The sequence below is a fragment of the Lissotriton vulgaris genome, chromosome 2_1, assembly GCF_964263255.1.
Source record: "Lissotriton vulgaris chromosome 2_1, aLisVul1.2, whole genome shotgun sequence".
Taxonomy (NCBI): Eukaryota; Metazoa; Chordata; class Amphibia; order Caudata; family Salamandridae; genus Lissotriton; species Lissotriton vulgaris.
Window position 1 is genome coordinate 1,449,611,881 of NC_141687.1, and position 24,540 is coordinate 1,449,636,420.

At 44.6% G+C, this 24,540-nt stretch overlaps 1 protein-coding gene across 1 annotated transcript in view; it reads right to left on the reverse strand.

Moving 5' to 3' along the window:
• ACMSD (aminocarboxymuconate semialdehyde decarboxylase) overlaps window positions 1-24,540 on the reverse strand; it is a 729,028-nt gene that overhangs the window by 358,821 nt on the left and 345,667 nt on the right. The window contains exon 4 of the mRNA XM_086957308.1: window positions 1,406-1,455. Within this exon, the coding sequence (XP_086813434.1) occupies window positions 1,406-1,455 (50 nt within the window). The remainder of the gene's footprint in view (window positions 1-1,405; window positions 1,456-24,540) is intronic.

Consider the following 24,540-nt stretch of genomic DNA (forward strand, 5'->3'; position numbering starts at 1 on the left):
AGACCTCCCATGGTGAGGGGAGGATTACTTTCTTTTTGAGAAAAGATAAAAAAAATACTGTTTGCTGTAGGACTGTGTCCACCCCAAAAGCTCTGCAGCAAACAGTAAAATATATTGACAGGAACCGCAGTGACAGAGGATCCTGCCAATGCCTTTATAAATGACCATACACCAGAATATAAATGATTATTATTATTATTATTATTAATGACTCAACAGCAATAATTATACAAAACAGCATGGAGTATATTATTATTATTATTATAAGTATTTTTTTATTATTACTAATAATATTAATTATTATAATAGTAATCATAATAACACTAAGCACCAAATAAATATATTGGCAGAGGGTGTACTCCGTACCGAGTTTCCTCCCCGCCCATATAGTGGTCCATCCACAACATTTATATGCAGGTGGACCTTAGGGTTAATCACGGCGGAGACTACTTCGGTTCTGCCATGGTTCTCTCTGAGAGCCCTGGGGAGTTAGGGCCATCCAATAAATGGCTGCATATCTGCCTGGCCAATGTAGATGGATAGACATACAGTGCCTCATTATGATGTCAGCTTGAGTTGAGCTGACCGACATCTCTGCGGTTGCTGAACCGACCGACATCGGGTCGGTGGTCCCGACACCGCAAGTATGGAGTGGTCACAAACTCCCATTTCTCTATGGGAGCTCGTGTGGCGGTCTGAAACTGGCTGCAGCACAAGCTCCCATAGAGAAATGGGAGTTTCTATAAATCCCTGCACCATGTGGCAGGTACACCAGGGTGCCTGCAAACAAGGTGCCCCCAGGCCTACAACCAGAGGGCCAGGGGAGAAGGAGGCCCTGCTAGGGGGGCCCAAAGTCACTCTTTGGCAGCCTTCCATGTCGGAAAGGCCATTAATGAAAGGCTGTCAGAGACTGACATAATAATCCCAACGGTAGAAATGCCGTCCGTAAGGGATTCTGTGGAGGTTTTCGACTGGCCGACGGGTTCCTTGAGCCCGTGGGAAGCCAGTCGGATTTTCTTTTTAAAAGAAAAAATAATACTGTTTGCTGTAGGGCTGTGTCCTTCCGACAGTACTGCAGCAAACAGTACAATGCATTGACAGGAACCACCGGGATGGCGGATCCTGCCAATGCCTTTATAAATATCTATCCACCAGAATCTAATTTATTATTATTATTATTATTATTATTATTATTATTATTATCTACCCTACCCTTTTCAGTGTCTCAAATCTCGGTAAAAATTTGCCACAAAAGAAAAAAGAAAATAAACCACACAATTTGTCCACAGTATATGTACAGAATGGAGAGCAAAAGCTTATTCCTCTGACTTACATATGATGATCACAGAGACATTGTAGTTATTGTAAAAGGAAATAATGGTCAACTCTAGCATAGTTTACATACCCAGTAGCTGAACATTACAGGAACTGTAGAAAGTGCTTGCACTGTAACCCCTAAAATCAAGTATGCAAATAAAGAAATCAGAAATGAAACACCATAAATTATGTTGTATAGACAGTGGCTCAATACAATGGACAACATTTCAGACCATACCTTAGTATTCATGCAGTGTTTTTACAAGATGGCGCTTACAAATAATTAATTAAAATGAAGACATGAAAAAAGTTAACTGTAAACAAATGTGAGAGTGAGAAGGTGAGAAAGGCATGTTTCTATTTTCGTTATCAATGCAACAATCAAATGAAAACAAGCTCACTACCATTTGAATGTAACGTCAAGAATGCCTTTCACTCATTTATCCAGAAAAAACATTTGGTTTTTTAAAAGAGCCCTCACCCACCATCCGAGTTGGTGGCATGCTTTATAATTGGGTTCTCACCCAAGATGCCTAATGCATCTTGGGTGTGCTACAATGCCTGATTACAACAGAGCTGTGTTTTTTTGTGAAATGAGGAATTGTGGGTGAATTAAAACTGCCTCAAGATGATCCTTCCCTTAGGAAGTTTAATAGTGGATTCCTTGGGTAGGATAAAAACAGTGATGGTGGACCTGAAGTGAGACAATAATGGTCTCTCACATACTAGTGTTAGGTCGACATGTTTCAGCCAAATATGCATGCTTTTTGAGTCACAATGGCTTTCTCAGGATTAAGTTGCTAGGGGAACCCTAGTCAGTGCTTGCATTTTCGCTAAAGCTTGCGTAAACACTGTTAGGTGGTTCGTAACTTATGATTTTCACCAACCTTCTTGCAATTTCTAGAGTAAATGTAATAGAAAAGCATTACACAGACAACCATGGTAGCACATAGCACTAAAGAAATTGTGCCAAGCAAGTGTGGCACTCCCATGCCATCCAAATGTGCTCAAAATGCTTGAACACAGTTCTCTGCCCCAGGTCATCATATGTGTGGTACACAGACAATATTATCTTACCACATAAAGCATACCATGTCATTCCTCTCTTCCACTGGTAAACAGACTTTGTTCCAGATGTGTGGTCTTAAGTGAAATCAGGCAGAAAAAGCGTGATACTGACAATCGCGCATTTCATAACCAAGACTAGTTGTGTCCACCCCAAGGGGGCATACCAAAGACTAAAGTCCTTATTACGACTTTGGCGGTCCATAGGACCACCAAACCCATGCTGGCGATCCGACCACTGCCACACTGCAGGCCCACACGCAGTATTCTGAGTGTGACGGTCGGACGGCCACAGGACTGCTGCGACCGCCGGGGATGAAAGATCCGTGTCTGTCGCGCAGCAATCAGTAACACTAATATGCTGGTGGTGCTGCTGCCAAGCATATTAGGAGTTGCCTGTCCACCACTCTTTTCACAGCAGTTAGCCTGCCAGCAAACACAGAGGACCCTAACAGGGCCCTCTGCCGCTCCTGGCCCTGAGGGTCCATGCAGGGGGGCATATATAGTCACCCCCAGTTTCTGCATGGTGTAGCATTTATGCCACACAGTGCAGGACGGTGCAGTTGACGCTCTGGGAATGGCGGTCTGCATGTCAAGCTCTTCAGGGAGACCGACAGACCACCACCTTAGACCGTCGCAGCACTGCCTGCCAGACCAGGATTTAACTCCCAATCTGGCAGGCTGAAGCACCACGGCATTGATGGACCTACAGTGGATGGTGCGTTGAACCATCCGCTGTAGGACTGCCAAAGTCGTAATAAGGCCTAACTCTTTCTCCACCAAAACCTATGGCTTCTGTGACCTCGTCCATTCGCTATCTGGATTAAAGAGCAGTTAGACGGATACAGCCATCAAACTTGCCATGCTAGAGGATTTTGACTTCCTTTAATAAGGATAAGGGAGAGGGTCAAAACTTTAACCAGGTTGACTAGCTTGCTGTATCTGGCCTCCGCTTTGTCGTGATTGGCTTGAAATTGCCCCAAAGTCCTGATCATCTATAACATTTAAAAAATGCACATCTCTGGCCCTTCCTATTGGATTTTAGTTGTTTTTGTGCCATGTTTTTCTTATGTATTCACTCGGGTGACAGTGTCCAAGAGAAAAAATAGATTATTGTAGGATTCAGTGTGTATTCCATGCTGTTAGCTTCCACGAGAGTAAGTTTCTGTTAACAGATAACAGTCATATAGTAAGGTCCTATAGACTATGAATTTTTGGGCCCTTGGATTAAAGGCAGGATATTTTCAAGTGTCTTGGACCATTGTCTTTAGCAAGTTTGGTATGATGGTAATATTTGTGACTGTATATTCCATTCCTCCAGTTCGAGAAGGAAGATGCATGTATATATTTTATGGTCACTTGGATTTCCTATTTTGTGTATTGAGTCAAAAAAATTGTCCCTCTCTATGTCTTTGAGATAGTTTCTGATTATAATATGCACTGTAGACCATCATTAAAGGAAGAGACCAAAACTCAATATCAAATGGGGTGAGGAGTTGGCCTAATGGCTAGGGCGATAGACTTCGAATCTGGGGAACTGCGCTCGAGTCTCTGCAACGACGCTGAACATCCTGTGATTCTGGGCAATTCACATAATTTCCCTGTGCCTAACAAAAATGAATGTGTCCTCATGTAACGCAACTGGTGCTATGTAAAGCGCTCTGATACTCGATACCTTCGGGTCACGTTTGTGCTTTATAAAACTCCGTAAAAAAAATAGTAATTGTATGACACTGTCAGGTATACCATTGGGTCCATGAGCAGCAGCTAATCTTGCTTGTTTCACATCAGATGTTATATTTTTTTCAGAAAGTTCTAAGGATTTGTTGAACACCCCATTTGTAGACTGTAGTATAGTGGAGATAGATAGGATATCAATGTCTCTGAATTAACATTACTTTTGCCTAATTCCAGTCAGTCAAGGATGGGGAACAATCCACAAATTTGGTTTGAATCATGATTAGAGGACCACTTAATTTTATCATCCCATCTTTTTGTATCAAAGATTGTTTTGCTTCCAGTATTTGTGTTTGTATTCAGCTCTAAGCACCACAGGTTCTTATGACAAGTTCTCTGGATTTGAACCTTTTTCCATTTGCTTTGTTGGTCACATCAATTGTGTAATTATTAGCCACTAATCCTGTGTATACCAGTGAGTCCTTGGACTCCTATATTCATTGTTTATGTGCCCGTACTGTGGCATATAAGTTTCAGTGAAATCGTAAAATAACAAATGTAATAACTTCCCAAGATGTTTATGGTCTCATAGTTTGTTTCACTGTTGATCAAGGAGTTTATTTTTAGGGCTCATTGTTGACTCTTCCACTTCTCTGACTTTATACAGTAAGTAAAAAAGGAGTGAAATCCTCGAATGACATGGTGGAGAGCAATGTTTTGATTTAATGATGTTCTAAGCATAATGAATGAAGTTGGCAAAGAGCCAGTGGGTTCTTCTCTAGAAGACATACTAGTGTTATGTGGTGTAGGCACCCACCTAACCTAGTGGGAAACTAAACTCTCTTGAGTTGGAGAATCCTGTCTGGGAGGTGATCACACCTCCCCGTGACAGGAAACCTTTTGTCAAGCCTTCCCCTGCATGAGATCAGCTCAGCAGCAGGAGGGCAAACTTGTGTTTGTAGCTGGCAGCATTAATTTTGTGATGCTCAGGTCGAGAAAGCTGGTACCAGGTGTACCGGTGTTTCACATAAGTCCCTCTAGAAGGGTGGAATCATACCTCCCCACCAGTAACTGGTGGGGAGGTATGATTCCAAGGTGTTTGACACCAAACATGACATGTTTCTAAGCAACCGTTTTAAAGTTAGCTTTTACCGTGAGGTTGTAATGCACTTAAATATATATGGTTGGCTGCATCCCAACCAACCCCGTAAAATAATATGGATATAGGATGGTGCACCAAAAGAAGAAAAGTCCGTAGCACATATACTTGAATAGAAAAAGTTCCTTTATAATTTAGTAATCTCTAAGCCTCAGCCAACGCGTTTCGTCCCTGGAAGGGACTTCATCAGGGCAAAAAGAGTTTTTATAATATTCCAAACGAACCGTAGACGTATAGATCCAGCGCTGCACGAGTCCTAAGTACAGGTTGATAGGATTCTAATTTATTATCCAAAGGTAGTGTGGTCAATCAAAAGTCGGGAGCAACGTCGTAGGTGCGAAGGATCAATTGGAATTTGTAAGAAAAATATAATAACCTGATTGTTATTGAATAGCTGAAGAGTAAGAAGGTCAGCGGTCCTTATATCAAAGGTGTTCCCCTTGGTGGAAGGGAGGTCTGGAGTGTACCGACACCTTGGGCGACGTTGCTAATAATAAAAGACTGAAATTGCACGTGAGAAATATTATAAAAACTCTTTTTGCCCTGACGAAGTCCCTCCCAGGGACAAAACGGGTTGGCTGAGGCTTTTTAAATTTACAAAAGACAATGGTCCCTATATGTGGACAGGATAGCAAAAAATAATAATCATACACCTAATAAGTAGTATGTTTCTTTGTCCAGCCGGACAAGAATTTTATTCTGGGTTACTGATGAGAAACTGCGGGGCTATTGGCATTCTTTCAAAACAATTCCGGGGATCCCATCGGACTGCCGTATTAGCCACAGTGCTCCTGCCAATACAAATTGAGCCATCGCGCTCTACTCCTGGAGATTCCATACAGTCCTGATGGAAGCCCCGGAATTGTTTTGAAAGAATGCCAATAGCCCCGCGGTTTCTCATCAGTAACCCAGAATGAGGCAACCAGCGAGTAAACCGACATTAATGCGATAATAGGCATTGTGTTAATAATTGTTGAACAAAACAATAATGCTGATAATTCTTGTCCTGATGATGATGTCATAATTTAAAAAGGCATCGAAACGTCGTCGAGAAAAAACCCCATATGCAATATGATGAATGCTATATTGTTTGATGCAATGGTATGGTTATGTTTAAGAGATTGAGTCTGTAGCACTGAACAATAGTATACAGACAGATTTTCGCTTTGCCTTTTTGGCCATTTCTTTGTTGTTTTGTCTTAAATGTTGTGGGTCACGGCTGTGCCCACTTGTTATCTTGGTCTTAAAACTCCCTCTATGAACTTGATCATTTAAAATAAAATTCTTGTCCGGATGGACAAAGAAACATACTACTTATTAGGTGTATGATTATTATTTTTTGCTATCCTGTCCACATATAGGGACCATTGTCTTTTGTAAATTGATACTGCCCAAGGTCCCTATGATATACCTTTTGGGTTCCCTTGTTCTTGTGAAAATATGAGGCTTTTTAAAGATTACTAAATAATAAAGGAACTCTCTCCATTCAAGTATATGTGCTACGGACTTTTCTTCTTTTGGTGCACCATCCTATATCCATACAATCTGGTATCTGTTGCAACAGTGGAGCTTCTGTGTGGCTATCTCCAGATGTGATTTGCACAATCATTAGATATTCCCTACTGCGAAATTGGAGTGCGAACCTTGGTCGGCCACAGTTTCTTCTATTGACATTCAACCCCGTAAAATAGGTTGTGAAGGCGGCAGAGGGGCTCTGCTCATGCAGGGGCAGCCTCTCACATAAAACCCAGCACCCTGCCTTCAGCATTTATAAGGCCTGCCATTGGGGTGACTGATAGGTTTCTATATGCAGTGATTTAAAATAGATATAGTGAACCTATATATAAGTAAGGGGTGCATGCACAACCTTACACAGGCTGCAGTAGCAGACCTGTGGTTTTAGTTTGAATGGTCTCTCAGGGGTGGCATAATACATGCTGCAGCCCCTGAGAAGCCTCTGGGGTACCTATGCCCTGGGTACATGGTGCACCATATACTAGGGACTGATAAAGGTACCCCAGTATCCAATCTGGAGTGTACCTCAAGTACATACAATCAATTTAGAGAAGAAAGCAGCTAGGCTGGGGTCCTGGATAGCAGGATCCCAGCTATTCTAAGTCGAAAACAGTGAGACATCAGCAAAAAGTGGGGGTAACATAAGAAGCAGATCCTACTCTCCTACATAACCACCCCCCTCAAATGTAGGGACATGAAACTAACCTTGACCAGTTGAGTCTTCATGTTCTAAGTGGAAATATCTTGAGAGTCCATCTGCATTAGCATGGTTATTCTCAGGTCTATGTTCCACTGTACAGTCCATCCGCTGTAGGGAAATGGACCACCTCAAAAGTTTGGGGTTTTCACCCTTCATCTGTTTTAACCATATGAGGGACTTAAGGTCTGTCTGAACAATGAAGTGAGTGCCAAACAAGTATGGGCTCAGGTTCTTCAGAGTCCAAAACCACAGCAAAGGCTTTCCTCTCAATAGCTCACCAACATTTCTTTCTGGGGGTCAGCTTTCTGCTAATAAAAGCTACTGGCTGATCCTGACCCTCTTCATTCAGTTGTGATAACACAGCCCCTACCCCCAAACTCAGATGCATCAGTTTGAACGATGAATTGTTTGGAATAGTCAGGACTTTGCAGAATGGAAGCAGTGCACCTGGTCTGCTTCAGGTAATCAAATGCCCTTTGACAGCTAACTGTCCACTGAAATTTCTCAGGCAGTCTTTTGGAAGTTAGATCATTCAAAGAGGTCACTATGGAGCCACAACCTTTGCAAACCTGTCAGGCCCAAGAAAGCTCTGACCTGAGTCTGGGTCGTTGGAGCAACCCAATCCATGATGGTTTGGATTTTGCTCTGCAATGGTCGAACCTGTCCTCCACCTACAAGGTGGCCTAGGTATACAACCTTACTCTGCCCTATCTGGCACTTGGTGGCCTTGATAGTGAGGCCGGCCTTCTGCAGGGCCTTCAAAATATTTCTCAGGTGACCCAGGTGATCCTCAGAGGTGGAGATAAAGAAAGCAATATAATCTAGATAAGATGCACTATAGGCTTCCAGACCTTTGAGAACTTTATTCACCAGCCTTTGAAATGTGGCAGGTGCATTCTTGAAGCCAAAGGGCAAAACCACAAATTGGTAGTTCCCACTAGGGGTTGAGAATGCTGTTTTTGGTTTTGCATTCTCAGCTAATCTGATTTGCCAGTAACCAGCTGTCAGGTCATATGTACTCAAGAACTTGGCTGAGGCCAAAGTATCAATAAGATCATCTGCCGTTGGAATTGGATGAGCACCAGTCCTAGTTACTGCATTGAGTACCCTGTAGTAAACACATAACCTCATCTCTCTCTTACCACCCTGGGTGTGAGGTTTTGGTACTAAGACTACTGGACTTGCCCAAGGGCTATCTGAGGGCTCAGCTACTCCCAGTTCCATCATTTTACGGACCTCAGTCCTGATACAGTCCCTGACATGATCAGGTTGACTGTAAATCTTATTTTTAACTGGCAGACTGTCACCTGTGTCAACCTCATGTGTACACCAGGTAGTCTGACTTGGAGTCAGTGAAAACATGTGTCTGTACTGATTGAGGACTTTCCTGCAATCAGTCTGTTGCTGTTCAGTGTGGCTGCCTGCCAAGGCTGCTCCATCAACTGAACCATCATCAGGGTTCTGTGAGAGGAGATCAGGGAGTGGATAACTCTCTTCCTCCTGTCCCTCATCAGTAGCCATGAGCAAGCCCATGTCTGCCCTGTCCACATATGGCTTGAGCCTGTTCACATTGAGCACCCTGTGGGGGCTCCTGGGAGTTCCAAGGTCCACCAAGTAGGTAACCTCTCCCTTTTGCTCAAGAATGGTATGGGACCCATTACACTTGTCTTGGAGAGCTGCTGGGGCAACAGGCTTCAACACCCATACCTTCTGTTTTGGCTGATACTCAGTCAAAACAGCCTTTTGGTCATGCCAGACATTTTGCAATTCCTGGCTGGCCTCAAGGTTTTTGGTTGCCTTCTTCATATACTCAGCCATCCTGGAGCGGAGGCCATGTACAAAGTCATCTATGTCCTGTTTAAGTGGTTTGAGAGGTAACCCCCTTCCCTCCTTAAACAAAAATAAGGGACCCCTAACTGGATGTCCAAACTGAAGTTCAAAAGGGCTGTAGCCAACCCCCTTCTGCTGAGCCTCTCTGTAGGCAAGGAGAAGTCAGGGAAAAAGGATGCTCCATCTGCGCCTAAGCTTTTCAGGGAGACCTTTTATCATGCCCTTGAGGGTTTTGTTGAATCTCTCAACTAACTCATTGCATTGTGGGTGATAAGGGGTGGTGAATTTGTAATTCACTCCACACTCCTTCCACATTGCAGTCAGTTACCCAGACATAAAGTTTGCCTCTCTGTCTGATACTACCTTCTTAGGAAAACCCTCTCTGGAAAAGATTCCCAGGAGAGCTCTAGCCACAGCAGGAGCTGTGGTAGTCCTAAGGGGAATTGCCTCTGGATACCTAGTGGCATGGTCCACCACCACTAGTATACATCTGTGCCCAGATGCAGTTGGAGGATCCATGGTACCAACAATGTCAATCCCAACCCTCTCACAGGGAACCCCCACCACAGGTAGTGGTATCTGGGGGGGCTTTGTAGTACCACCTGCCTTACCACTGGCTTGGCAAGTAATACAGGAGTGACAAAACTCCTTTGTGTCTTCTGGCATGTGAGGCCAGTGAAAGTGAGGAACAAGCCTGTCCCTGGTCTTGCTTTGGCCTGTGTGTCCTGCTAATGGGATGTCATGTGCCAGTGTAAATAGGAAGCCTCTAAACTTCAGAGGTACAACCAACCTCCTGGTAGCCTCAGGCTTGGGGTCTCAACCCTCTGAATGCAGAAGCCTATCCTCCCATTAGATCCTGTGAGATCCACTGGCACTACCAGCAGCCTCAGCAGCATCTTGCTATCCGAGGGGTTCAAGAGAGGGGCAACATAGCAGCCCCTGGTTTAGATCTGCCCTGGAATGGCCCCCTGTCCCCAAGAACTCCACCTGATCAGGTTCAAGTTCCTCTGAGACAGTACCTTCACAGGGACTGGGATCATCTCCCTCAAGAGACTGATCCTCACTCTGAGGCAGGGGGGAAGACACTGCCTTATCCCTTCTGCTCCTTCTCTTGAAAGGTACCTGGTCCATCTTTTCAGGATCCAGGGCCTGTTCAGCGGAATACATTTTTGCCTGTGACCTAGTCATGGCAAACACATCAGCAGGGATGCCCAGCATTCCCGCGTGTGTCCTGAGTTCCACTTCAGCCAAATCTGAAGTTTCCAAATCATTGCCCAATAAGCATTCAACAGGGAGGTCTGAGCTAACCACAACATTCTTAGGGCCAGTTACCCCTTCCCATGTGAAATTCACAACTGCCAAGGAATGGTCTGTCCTGACATTGCTTGCATTGGTCACTTGGTAAATCTCACCAAGTATGATCTCTTCAGGGGCCACACAATCTTTTGTCACCATTGTGACACTTGCACTTGTGTCCCTGTATGCCATGGCCTCCTTACCACTGATCAAAGGCTATTGTCTGTATTTGTCCAGTTTACTGGGACTGACAAATAAGGAGGCAATATCCATGCCTCCATCATAGACTAAAACAGCCTGAGTTGGAATTCTGACTAGACCAGAATCCATTTCAGATTCCAAGGTTAACCCTACTATACCCTTGTTCTGTACACCACCACTTGAAACTGAGCTAGGAGCAGTTGCCTTTGGGGCATTGGTGGCTGGAGTAGATTCCTTGGCCCTTGGACAATTGGCATCTTTTGTCCAATGGGTCTGACACCAAGGTTTCTTTTTACCTTTACCCTTGTTAGATTGTGACTCCCCCCCAGACGCATGTTTTTGGTGGCCTTGTGAAGACTTCTAGTCTTTACCCTTCTCCCCACCCTTATCTGAGGTTTTAGCATCTTGCTTCTTTTGGTCACCACCTTGATTCTGAGTTTTCTGCTTCACCCTGGTTCTGACCTATTTGTCTGTCTTCTTTCCCAAATCTTGGGGAGAGATCAGATCAGAATCAACCAAGTACTGATGCAACAACTGATTTTGGCAATTATTAAGGATCTGCTCCCTCATAATTAAATTGTACAATCCTTTAAAATAACACACCTTACTGCCAAGTAACCAGCCTTCCTGAGCCTTAGTAGCACAATCTAAAAAGTCAACCCAGTCCTGAGTCTGTGTCTTCTGGGTGTCTCGGAACGTAATCCTGTATTTCTCAGTGGATAAGCCAAACCCATATATGAGAGCACTCTTCAAGACTGAATAATTATCAGCATCCTCTTCTCTTACAGTGAGGAGCTTATCTCTACCTTTGTCAGCAAAGGAGAGCCACAAGATAACTGCCCACTGCTCTTGAGGGACCCTCTGTACCTTACAGGCCCTTTATAGTGGAGTTATCCATTTGTGGATGTCATCCCCACTTTGATAGGGAGGGACTATCTTGTTCACGTTCCTATGATCATGAGAATACTCTCTAGTTATAGGGACACTGTTGCTGCCACCATGGGACTCTAGTCCAAATCTTTTACTAGCTCTCTGGAGCTCTATGGCTTCCTTATCCAATGCCAATTGCTCTCTTTTGAGCCTAAGCTTGACTTCCTCAAGCTTTACGAATTGGCACTGCCTGTCATGAGAGTTTTCTCTCTTATTAGATATGGAAGTTCCTACAGAAGTCCCTGAGTGTCTAGATTCTTCATAGGGAGACCTAGGTCTCCAAGGTAAACTCTGGATTCTACCAGGATAATTAAAGAGGGGGCCCTCAGGGCCTTCTCCATGCTCATCCTGATCCTGATTAGCCAGGTTAGAATCATCTTGATTCTCCTGGTCAGGGTTTGATTCTAGGTTAAAGAAGGTGAGACCTCCTAGCCTATCCTCATTCCCTGTACCACACACTCTACCTACCTCATCAGGCCCTGGAGTCTTTCTGAGGTCTTCTAGAAGCAATATCTCTATGAGGCGTCCTCAGCTTCCTAGAGACACACATGGCTTTCAATTCTAAAAATAGAATACTATTGTACCTAGTTGGCAGAGAGCCACTGGGCTCTTCTCTAGAAGACATACTAGTGTTATTCGGTATAGGCACCTACCTAACCTAGTGGAGACTAAACTCTCTTGAGTTGGAGAATGGGTGCGCTAGGCCCTTAACTTACCCGACTCCAAGTTCAGTAGAACTTACTTTATTCTAATATTGATTGTATTATATATACCTACTACTTTAGTGGTTTTCAGTCAATAATTCAATTAGATTTATCTGGTAACAATAGCAAGCTTGAATCTCAACCGCTGCACACGAATGTGAGAAGGTGGGTTGGTATATGCTGTCCACTAATTTAAGTGGGCACCATGTACCAGTTCACATGACCCTTATGATGTATGAGGTCAAAGATAACTTTTATTGAAAGCTATCCTAATGGTAGCTATGGAGAGCAGCCTTCAGGCTTAATCTTTAAGGAATGTAAAGCAGCTTGTTTTACCAGAATATCACCTCCTAAATGACTAAATGAAAGTAGAACCACACAGTGTTTATATAAATATATGTTTTTCTTAATATAACACTCTCTACTAGTCTCTATGTGAGACTAGGGCACAAAGTACAAAAATACTGAATCAAAAAATCATTTGTAAATAGCACAATACACAGCAGGCTCTAGGGGGAGACCGAACCATATACTAAAAATTGGTATAACAACGACTTAACTAGACACAGTGCCTAGAGCACGTAGAATCGCTGGGATCCCAAGGAACCACCCAGAGGAGTGACACATGGAGCTCAGGGAGGAGAGGTGTAGTGAGGAAACACAGACATGTGCTCCATACAACTCTATGGGAACGTTGCAGTTGAACAATTGCAATTTAAGTACACTTCTAAGAGGACTTCTAGCAAACCCTTTGGAATATAGGAAGTTCAAAGGCCACTTCACCAGTGAGTACCGAGGTACCCGTGTTACCTATCCCAAAGGAGCCGGGTGAATGTGTGTCAAGTGGTGTCTGAAACCTTCGTAATTTTCAATGGAGAGCTGCAAAGAAGTACTGCTGCCAAGAAGGCGAAGAGCGTCCAGTAGAATCCAAGCCTGGATTCAAGGTCAGAGGAACCTGAAAGCAGAGGGGACAGAGTCTGGGTCAATACTGGTGACCAGGGGCTCGATAGTCGAATGCCTACCGATGTTGGGTGCTTCAGGTGCAAAGAAGGGTTGCTTGACTCTGCAGCCACGGGGACCAGGAGACATCTAGGATAACCAGAATCCGGAGTTGAGCATTCCCACGAAGGATGTCGAGAGCTGAGGGGTCTATGTCCGGCTCGAGCAACAACAAGCCTTGGCAACTGCAATGCAATTGGTCAAAGGAAACAGGTTACGGTGTGGACCAGCAAGGTCAAGGGGACTCTCCAAGCAATGGAGAGTCAGGGCACGTCTGGAGCAATCTGGTTAGCACAAGAATTCACAAGGTGACCCTCGCCAGGACCCACAAGCCAACGGACCAGGGATCGCAAGGAGACCTCAAGCAAGTACGCAAAGGACCAGCCCGCAGGACACTGGTGGAGTGGAGGCCAGAAATATTCGGTGCAAATACTGCTCGGATCAGGACTACATGGAGTTCAAAGCACAGGCCCAGAAATTGTCACTAAGCGTATGCAAATCGAAAACCACGCAGTGCACAGGGGTTCGGGTTGCAGGGTCCCCATGAGGGATACTGGCCTCAGAATTGCTGAGAGAGCAGATTGACCTCAGGGATCATCGGGAACCCACCTCCAGTGTTGCTGAAATCTTCAGAGTCCTCAGGAGATTGGGAGAAGCAAACTTGGTATTTGCATTTAGGTTTCTGCTTTTGCAGGGGAGTAACTCCTTTACTCCAGGGGAGATTCTTCAGTCGTGCAGCGTCGTGCAGGCAGTCAAAGTACTTGTTGTCTTCTTAGCCAAATCTTGTCCAGATAAAATCTAAAGCCCTGTGATCAGATTACCCACTTCATACCCATGGGAAGGTGTTGGATAGATTCCGTGGACTCTACCATGGGAAGGGCAGGACAGGGTGGCTACACCCATGTCTTTTGTCTAGTTTTGCACCAGAGCAGGAGCCAATGACTCCTAGAACTGGTTTGAACTGGACTATGCACAGGGACACCAAATGTGCCCCCAGTGCAGACTTTCTGGCACTCAGAGAGTGCACCCACCAAGCCCTAATACACTAAGGGCCAGATGTAGGTAGCCCTTTACCGATCGGAATCGGCTGAAAAAACCGATTTTCGTCCGTTTCCGATCGGTAAAGGGCTATGGAGATGTAGGGGCACATATTCGGTAATTTTACCGAATCGTTATTATTACCGAATCGGTAATAAGTACCGAATCGGTAATAATTACCGAATCGGTAATATTTACCGATTCGGTAATATTTACCGATTCGGTAAAATTACCGAAAATGCTATGTGGGTAGCCAATTTTCCATTGGCACATGGCTTACAGAATCGGTATTTTACCATGGAATACAAATCCATGGTAAAATACCGATTCCTGTGTACATGCACATCTGTGCATGTACACATGTGCCATGTGACAGACAGACGTGCCCTTAGGGCATGTCTGTGTGCCACATTGCACACATGCCCGTTTTGGGGGTGCTAGATGGTGTCAAAGTGACACCCCTTGCACCCTTGACAAATTCGGTATTTACCGATTCGGTAAATACCGAATCGGTATTTGAATTGAATCCTATGGGCTTCAAGGCCCATAGGATTCTATAGCAAATACCGATTCGGTATTTACCGAATCGGTAAATACCGAATTTTTAAGGATTCGGTAACATATCCAGATGTTGGGACCTACATCCCATTTACCGATTTTGAAATACCGAATCGGTAAAATTCGGTATTTCAAAATCGGTAAATGGGATTTACCTACATCTGGCCCTAAATCCTGTCTGGGAGGCGGTTACACCTCCCTGTGACAGGATGCCTTTTATCATGCCTTCCCCTGCGCAAGCTTGGCTCAGCAGCAGGAGGGGAGACCTGTGTTTGTGGCTGGTAGCATCCATTTTGTGCTGCCCAGGTCGAGAAAGCTGGTACCGGGTAGACCGGTGACCCACATATGTCCCTCTAGAAGGGTGCCTCTCACACCAATTACTGGTGTAGAGGTATGATTCCAAGGTGTGTGACACCAAACACGACATGTTTCTAAGCAGCCGTTTTAAAGTTAGCATTTACTGCGAGGTTATATTGCACTTAAACATATATGTCTGGCTGCATCACAGACAACCCCAGAGAATGGTCTCCGAAGGCTGCAGAGGGGCTCTGCTCATGCAGGGGCACCCTCTCATGTAAAACCCAGCACCCTGTCTTCAGGATTGATAAGGCCTGCCATAGGGGTGACTGATAGGTATTTAAGTGTAGTGATTTAGATAGATATAGTGAACCTATATCTCAGTAAGTAGTGCAAGCACCATCTTACACAGTCTGCAGTAGCAGACCTGTCTTGTCAATTTGTATGACCTCTCATGGGTGACATAATACATGCTGTAGCCCATGGGAGGCCTATGGGGTACCTATGCCCTGGGTACATGGTGTACCATATACTAGGGACTGATAAGGGTACCCCAGAATCCAATCTGGAGTGTACATAAAGCACATGCATTGCAATTTACAGGAAAAAGCAGATCGACTGGGGTCCTGGATAGCAGGATCCCAGTCAGGCTAAGCCAAAAACAGTGTGACATCAGCAAAAAGTGGGGGTAACCAAAAGAAGCAGATACTACTTTCCTACATTTAGGGTTTAGGGTAGGCAAGGGTATTTTTAGCGATTAGGGTGGGTATGGGTTTTTGGGATTGCAAGGGTATTTTTAGGGTTTAGGGTGGGTATGGGTTTTTGTATGGCAAGGATGATTTTAGGGTTTAGGGTGGGTATGGGTTTTTGGCTGGCAATGGCAATGGTACTTTTTAAGTTTTGGGTGGGAATGGGTTTTTGGGTGGCAAGGGTAAATTTAGGGTGGGCATGAGTTTCTGGGTGGCAAGTGTATTTTTTAGGGTTAAGGGTGGGTATGGGTTTTTGGGTGGGAAGGGTAATTTTAGGATTTACATTTGGTATGGGTTTTTGGAATTGCAAGGGTAATTTTAGGGTTTACGGTGGGTATGGGTTTTTTGTGGAAAGGCTTTTTTTAGGGTTTAGGGTGGGTGTGGGTTTTCGTGTGGCAAGGAAAATTTTAGGGTTTTGGGTGGGTATGGGTTTTTGGGTGGCAAGTCGGCCTAGGTGGTAAATTCCGTTTTGCTCGCGGAATTTGCGGAACTTGGGTAATTTTGTGTTCCGCAGAGAACACAAAATTGCCCAAAACTCTGTGTTCCGCGACTTTGCGAAATTTTTGCTTGTTCACGTTCTCAAAATGCGTGTTCGCAACTTATTTCCCCCCGAACACGCAAATCTCAATTGCAAAAAGGAAAAAAGCATCGCGAACAAGCAATTCCGCATGTTCGCTGAATTTCTGCGCGTTCGCAGAGATTCTTTACCGTTTTGCGGAGATTTGTGTAACGTGAATACGCAAATTCCGCCCACCCCTAGTGTCAAGGGTCATTTTAAGGTGGGTATGGGTCTTTGGGAGGCAAGTGTACTTTTAGAGTTATGGGTGGGTATGGGTTTTTGGGTGGCCAGGGTAATTTTAGGGTGGCTGTAGGTTTTTGAGTGGAAAAGGAATTTATAACATTAAAAGTGAGTATAGGGGTGTGTGTATATCTATATATATACATATATTGCAACTAAGCTTTGCAGCTAGGAGTGTAACAGCATGACCTTGTGTGTAAAACATGAATTAAATACAATGGAATATACATCAGGTTTGCACATCTGTCAAATGAGAGCAGGCATTTTTAGCTTTGTACAATTCCAGTTGTAGGTATATCTTAATAGATTTTAAATGCCACTGTTAACTTGGTTCTTCACAACATTGTTTTTTATTAACTGTGATCCCCATTGTTTTTACACATTATATATCATTATGGTTTTTGTCTTTTTATATACATTTATGTATTTATTATAATATTTATGACTATATTTATATATTTATCATCATATCTATTTTGAATGCGTAATTTTTGCACAGGTAATGAACCTCTTGCTGCTTATAGTAACTTTTCAGTTGCTATGCACTTGCACTTTGATCTCATTGTGTCACTTCCTGCATTTGTCACTTTAAATGTCGACCACACCAAAAGCAACGTATCATGTGATCAAGACCCGAGTTGGGGTCAAAACGCGTAATGGCGGACTTGCTGGGCACTTAAATAAAGTTGCTTGATATTGCACAAAGAACCTTGGGTCCGCTTTTCGTCTTTTCCTGCATGGAGCAGCTATTTGTGGTGAATCCTGTTCATATATATATATATATATATATATATATATATATATATATATATATATATATATATATATATATATATATATATATATATATATATATATATACATATATTACCTACTGGCGGTCGCAAGTAGGTAGTTATAGTTAGGACCTATTATACATAGCAAAATCACAACATTCTATTCCCAATAACTTATTTTCAAAACTCGTGGGGTGCTCTGGTCCACTCCTATCTTGAAAGTTTCGGGGTGATTCGTCAAGCAGGGGACGAGAAAAAAGGGGGGTCCCAAAACGTGTTTTCCCCATGTAATTTTCTATAGGAAACTTTAGACACGGCTACAGCCCGAACTGCTGAACGGAATTACACCAAATTTGGCAAAAAGGTAGCTCTTGGTTCAGAAAGAGACCTTTTTTAAATGGTGTAAATCCGTTCAGTAGTTACTGAGAAAATAGTGATATCTATGGCCGCACAGGATCCGTGGACCCTCTCGATCACGAGCTTCATGCTAATAGGCTGTCAAAACTCCAAACCAGTGTTGGCAGCCATCTTGTGCCTCTGTAGAATCGAGGCACAAGAAAACAGTAAGAAAAACACAAAAAAACGAAAAGGGGGCAGGGTAGAAACACCCTGTCCCCCTACGACTGCTCAGGGGGTCCCACAAGGACCCTCAGGATTGAAGAGGAATTAATTCCCAAACTTATAATGAGCCACATAACGTGTTTGCACACATGTCACCTAAGGCCCCGCCCCCTTTCTTCACTATTGTGCAAAAGTGCCTCCTGGTAAGTTGTAAGTTGGGGAATTAATTCCCCTTGAATACTGGGAGTCCCTGGGGGCCAAGTAGCCCACCAGGTACCTCCAGTATGCGCCAGGGAGCTGCGTAGCAGAGAGGTGTTCAGAGGCCGTGCCCCTTTTTACACCTCTCTGCAACGCAGCTCTGTGGCACTTACTGTAGGTACCTAGTGGGCTAGTTGGACCCTAGGGACCTTCAGGATACAAGGGGACTTAGTCTCCCAACTTAAAAGGGCCACAGGGCGTTTACACAGTGGGGAAGTGAGTAGACGAGGCCTGAGGTGAAGTGTGCAAACACGCCCTGTGGTGCATTTTAAGTTGTCAAAATAATTCCTCTTCAATCCTGAGGGCCCCTGGGGGCCAACTAGCCCACCAAGTGCTTCCAGTAAGCGCCACTGTGCTGCGTTGGAGAGAGGCGGTCTAGGCCGTGGCCCTTTTTACACCTCTCTGCAACGCAGCTCTGAGACGCTTGCTGGAGGTACCTAGTGGACTAGTTGGACCCTAGGGACCCTCAAGATTTAAGGGACTTAATCTTCCAACTTAAAACAGGCACAGCCACAGGGCGTGTTTACACAGTGGTGAAGGGAGGGGACCAGGCCTGAGGTGATGTGTGCAAATTCGCCCTATAGTGAGTTTTAAGTTGGGAAATAATTCCTCTTCAATCCTGAGGGCCAACTAGCCCACCAGGTGCTTCCAGTAAGCGCCACTGTGCTGCGTTGCAGAGAGGTGGTCCTGGCCGTGCCCCTTTTTACACCTCTCTGCAACGCAGCTCTGTGGCGCTTACTGGAGGTACCTAGTGGGCTAGTTTGACCCTAGGGAACCTCAGGATTCATGAGGACATAATCTACTAACTTAAAACGGCCACAGGGCATGTTTACACAGTGGGGAAGGGACGGGACGGGGGATGAGGCCTGAGGCGACGTGTGCAAATACGTCCTGTGGCTCGTTTTAAGTTGTGGAAATAATTCCCCTGCAATCCTGAGGGCCCCTGGGGGCTAACTAAACCACCAGGTGCTTCCAGTAAGCGCCACTGCGCTGTGTTGCAGAGTTTTGGTCCAGGCCGTGCCCCTTTTTACACCTCTCTGCAACCCAGCTCTGTGGCGCTTACTGGAGGTACCTAGTGGGCTAGTTGGACCCAAGGGACACTCAGGATTGAAATTATCCCCTAAATAAAAAATGGTCACAGGGTTTGTATGCACACATGTCACCTCAGCACCCACCCCTTCACCAGTGTGCAAACGCGCCCCATGGCGCATTTTAAGATTATGTACTAGGGTCTTACAGAGGAAGTCATGGTAATCACAGGGGTACCCCAACATATAGTGTTCCCTAGTGTATGTAGGTGTTTTACTGTATTCTAAGTGTCTTTTTTAGCATAGAGCTGGCTCTAGACCTGGTTAGTCAGATTCAGTTACCATCAGTACCCATAGAAAACGTTGGGGTTACAGGAGGATTTTCTGCTCCTCTGTTGATTCTTTCTGTACATCTCTTCTTCCTGCACTTTTCTCCGTCTTTGTGGACTTCTGTTGCTTCTTTCTGCATTTATTTTTTTTCTTTCTGTGCGTTTTTTCTTTTTTTCTTCACATGTCCTACCTCAGTAGGCATAGTTAGAAACTACCATTTAAAAAACTTTTGAAATTCACTTAAAAAACCATAGGTTTCAGGTGTGGTATAGTTAGAAATTAGTATTTAAAAAACCTCTGAAATTCACTGAAAACACCATAGGTTTCAGGCATGTTATAGTTAGAAATTAGAATTTAAAAAACCTTAGAAATTCACTGAAAAAAACATAGGTTTCAGGGGCGTTATAGTTAGTTGGCCATTTTACTCGTACAAAACCAAAGAAATTCACCCGTTATAGTTAGTTCAGCTAACTATAACTTGAGGGCCCGCAATGCACTGCTGATGACGTCACATATTACATCACTCATAACATGGTCAGTGATATCACTCATGACATCACTGATGACATCTCAAATGACATCACTGATGACTTCATCCTTGTGATAGAGTGGCAGACCTCCTCTCACCCTAATATAACCTTTGATACACACACTCAAAAACAGAAACTAACATTTTCAAAAGAATGGACATACCAATACCACTTACAACACACCTATTCAGCAATTCTAAGATCTACACACACATCCACTCATTCACCAATAGTCCTATAGAGTCACTCATACATGTACTCACTCATCATATGTACTCATACACCTATACATCCTGTTACACACCGATACTCATCCATATAGTTACACAAATAGTCACACATGCAAACAAAGTATCAAACATCCATTTACTTGCATATACAGTTACACACACACCACCACACTTACTTCTACAGAACTTACACATACTTATTCTCTTAAACAATCACTTATAGAAACACATACGTATTTATACAGGAATTCTTCCAATCTCTCACTCTCACATACACCAATACTCACCTATAAAGTTTAAAACATATGTAGGCACTCATAAAGACACTATTGAGACAGTCATTCACTCACTAACACACCCATACACACACTCATTCACCCATACAGTCCTTGACACATGCTGTCTTCAGCACATACAAACAGTGAGTGTAGGAGAGTAGGATCTGCTTACTATGGTTACCCCCACTTTTTACTGGTGTTTCACTGATTTGTCGTCTTTAGTCTGGCTGGGGCCCTGCTAACCTGGACCTCAGCCTAGCTACTTCCTCTCTAAATTGATTGCATGTAATGTAATGATGTCTTGATGTCTTGTAAAGCGCATGAATCACCCCACATGGGGTACCTCCGCGCTGTAGACCGCTGGGGAACCCGTCCTGGCTTTCCCTGTGAGATGGTCCCTACTGGGTATCTCCAAGGTGAAACCAGGCATCCCCGGCGTATGTGGGGGGCCGTTGTGCAGATGAGGCAAGCTAATGCCCAGAGTGGCCGAGTGTGATCCCTGGTTAGAGTAGGCACCGAGGCAAGAATTATCGAGTCCGCTGACCCTGGTCCACGACCCTGCCGCGTCGGGAATTGAACCCTGGTCCCGGGCTGTCCTCTGCTTCCGGGTCTGCCGACTCTAACCAGTGAGCCACACCACTCACTGGTTAGAGGCGGAAGAACGCATGTTCTTTAGGTACACTCCAGATTGGTTACTGGGTTACCCTTGTGAGTCCCTAGTATATGGTACCTTAGGTACCAAGGGCATAGGTACCCCAGAGGCCTACCAGGGGCTGAAGCATGTATTATGCCACCCCTGGCAAGCCTTCCAAAATGGCACCACAGGTGTGCTATTGCAGCCTGGGTAAGGTGGTGCTTGCGCCCCTTACTAAGATATAGGCTACCTATATCTACCTTTAAATACAGACACATATAAATCCATAAGTCACTGCTATGGCAGCCTTAACAATCCTGAAGGCAGAGTGCTTGGTTTTGTGTGAGAAGGTGCCCAAGCATGAGCTGAGCCCCTCTGCAGCTTTCGGAATCACTTCTCTGTAGCTGGTCTGTGATACAGCCATACCATATACTCTTAAGTGTATTATAACCTTGCGGTAAATGCTAACTTTGGAATGGCTGCATCAAAACATGTCGTGTTTGGTGTCAAACACTTTGGAATCATACCCCCCACCAGTCCTGCTGGTGGAGGTAGAATTCCACGCTTCTAGAGGGAGAAGACATGTGCACACTTACCTGACCGGTAATAGTTTAAAAGAGCCCTAGCATCACAAGATGGATGCTACTGCCACAGACACAAGTCTGACCTTCTGCTGCTGGACGAAACTCCGGCAGGGGAGGCCTGGACAATAGGTTTCCTGTCACAGGGAGGTGTAATCAACTCCCCAGACAGGCTTTAGTGGATTGGGGCTGGGCGGGTGCATTCAGTGAATGCTTTTCAGACAGTTCTGGGGCACACTTGGTGTCCCTGTACATACCCCAGTTCAAACCTGTTGCAGGGGCACTCAGCCCCTGCTCTGGAACGAAACTGGACAAAGGGGAAGGGGTGTAACCATCTCCTCCCCAGGTCCTCCCATAGGTGGGACCTTAGAGTAAGTCCAACCCCTAAACATAGTATAAGTATAAGAACCCAGTTCCTAAGACTTTAGATTACCCTGGACGAAACTCTGCAACATCTATCCTGGAACTTCGACATTCTATATAGACTAGAAGACGGAAGGATCTCCCTTGGGGTCAAGGTTTGACTTCCCTGTTCAAACAAGCACAAAAGAATCATCTTGCCGGTCTGCATTTCTAAGGCTCCCGTCAGATCCCGAAGAGTTTGCAACACAGGACGCAGACTTCCAGACATCTCCAAGGCCGACACAAGATCACAGCAAAACTGTGACCTGTAGCCATCACAGGAGACGTGGGACCGGAACTCCTGGACACCATGCACATTTGCTAGTGCACCTACTTCCGGAGCTCTCCCGAAGTTGTGCATTGGGCTACTTGTAGTCCAAGCCCTGAGCACCATTTGCACTGAAGATTGTGGGCCTACACTCCACGAGTGTTCTGTGGGCCCGCTTCTAGCATTTCTGCTTGAGGCCCCTTTGCGATCGGTGGTCCGTCGACTGGTGGGTCCCCACAAAGGTAACTCTTTTGTTTCTTGGGCTTCCCTGGTTGCTCCAGACGTGCTGCCCTTACTCCCCTCCAAAGGGTGAGTCTCTCAGACCTTGCTGGTCTGCTCCGAAGCAGATCTTTGCATTCTGCGTGGGTTGCTGTTGCCAAGGCTTGGTGGGTCCAATCCGGATACTGACACCGCAGCAATCGACATCCAACATGGGACAGCCGGAATCCAGCACCTGGTTCTCATCAATGCCTCCTGGTCCGCGTGGTTGAAGAGTCAAGGTTCACCTTCTGCACCTGAAATCACCCGACATCGGTGGGCATCTTCTCCTTGCCTCCCTTGTCTCTGGCAAGTGACCCAGATTCTGGCCCCTCTGCTTTCAGGTTCTACAGATCTTCGATCGACCCTTGGATCCATCTGGGCACTTTTCACCTGGTCGCCTGCAGCACTTTTTTGCAGCTCTCCTTTGGAAACTACAATGAAATCTGACACTAAAAGACACTTATGGACGCGGCATCCCTGGGTGAGGTAACATGAGAACTTCGGTGTTCCCGTGGGTCTTGACTCTCGAACTGTGCAGTTCCCAAGGGGTTTGCTCCTAGTCCACTCCTAAGTGTACCTACTCTTTAAAAATCTAATCGCAACTTTCTCCATAGAAGTCAGTGGTGATTCACAGCTGGTTTAGACACTGCACGCGTCCCCCGTGGGTCTCCTGCGTCCCTACCTTGGGTGGTTCCTGGTTGCCCCAGCGGTTCTACAGACCCTAGGCCTTGTCTCTATGGTGAAAGGTGCCAACTAGAACAGTGGACAGCATATGCCAGGCCAACTTCTCACAGTGAGTCACTCATTCATGCATCTATGCACTAAGTAATACCCCCCACCGAACCATACAGACAATCATAATGATACTCAAAAAATCAACTAATAACCCATATAGACACTCACGTAGCTACTCACCAACCCATGCAGCCACTTATACACAAAGTGAGAGACTGATACAGATATTTACATATTTAAACATTACTCACTAACCCATGTATTCACTAAAAAACACTTAATCAGTCAGTTATACAATCAATTTTACAAAATAAATCATCCACATTTAGACACTTAAATACCCATTTATTCTTCCATCGACCTTGAGATATACATATATAAAACATATTTAATTTTCAGAAAAACACACATTCACTGGATGATGTCATCAGTGATGTCATGAGTGATGTCATTTGAGATGTCATCAGTGATGTCATGAGTGATGTTACTGACAATGTCATAAGTGATGTAATATGTGACATCATCAGCAGTGCATTGCGGGTGCGCGAGTTATAGTTAGCTGAACTAACTATAACGGGGGAATTTCTATGATTTTGTACGAGTGAAATGTCCAACTAACTATAACGCCCCTGAAACCTATGGTTTTTTCAGTGAATATATATATATATATATGTATAAAGTGTTAATGCTTATCAAGATTAATTGTAACCCACATGTCTTTAGCATGCATGCCTTTACATCGAAATGTACGTTTTTTACAAGTACATACAAACCCATTACACATATATATATATGTGTGTGTGTGTGTGTGTGTGTGTATATATATATATATAT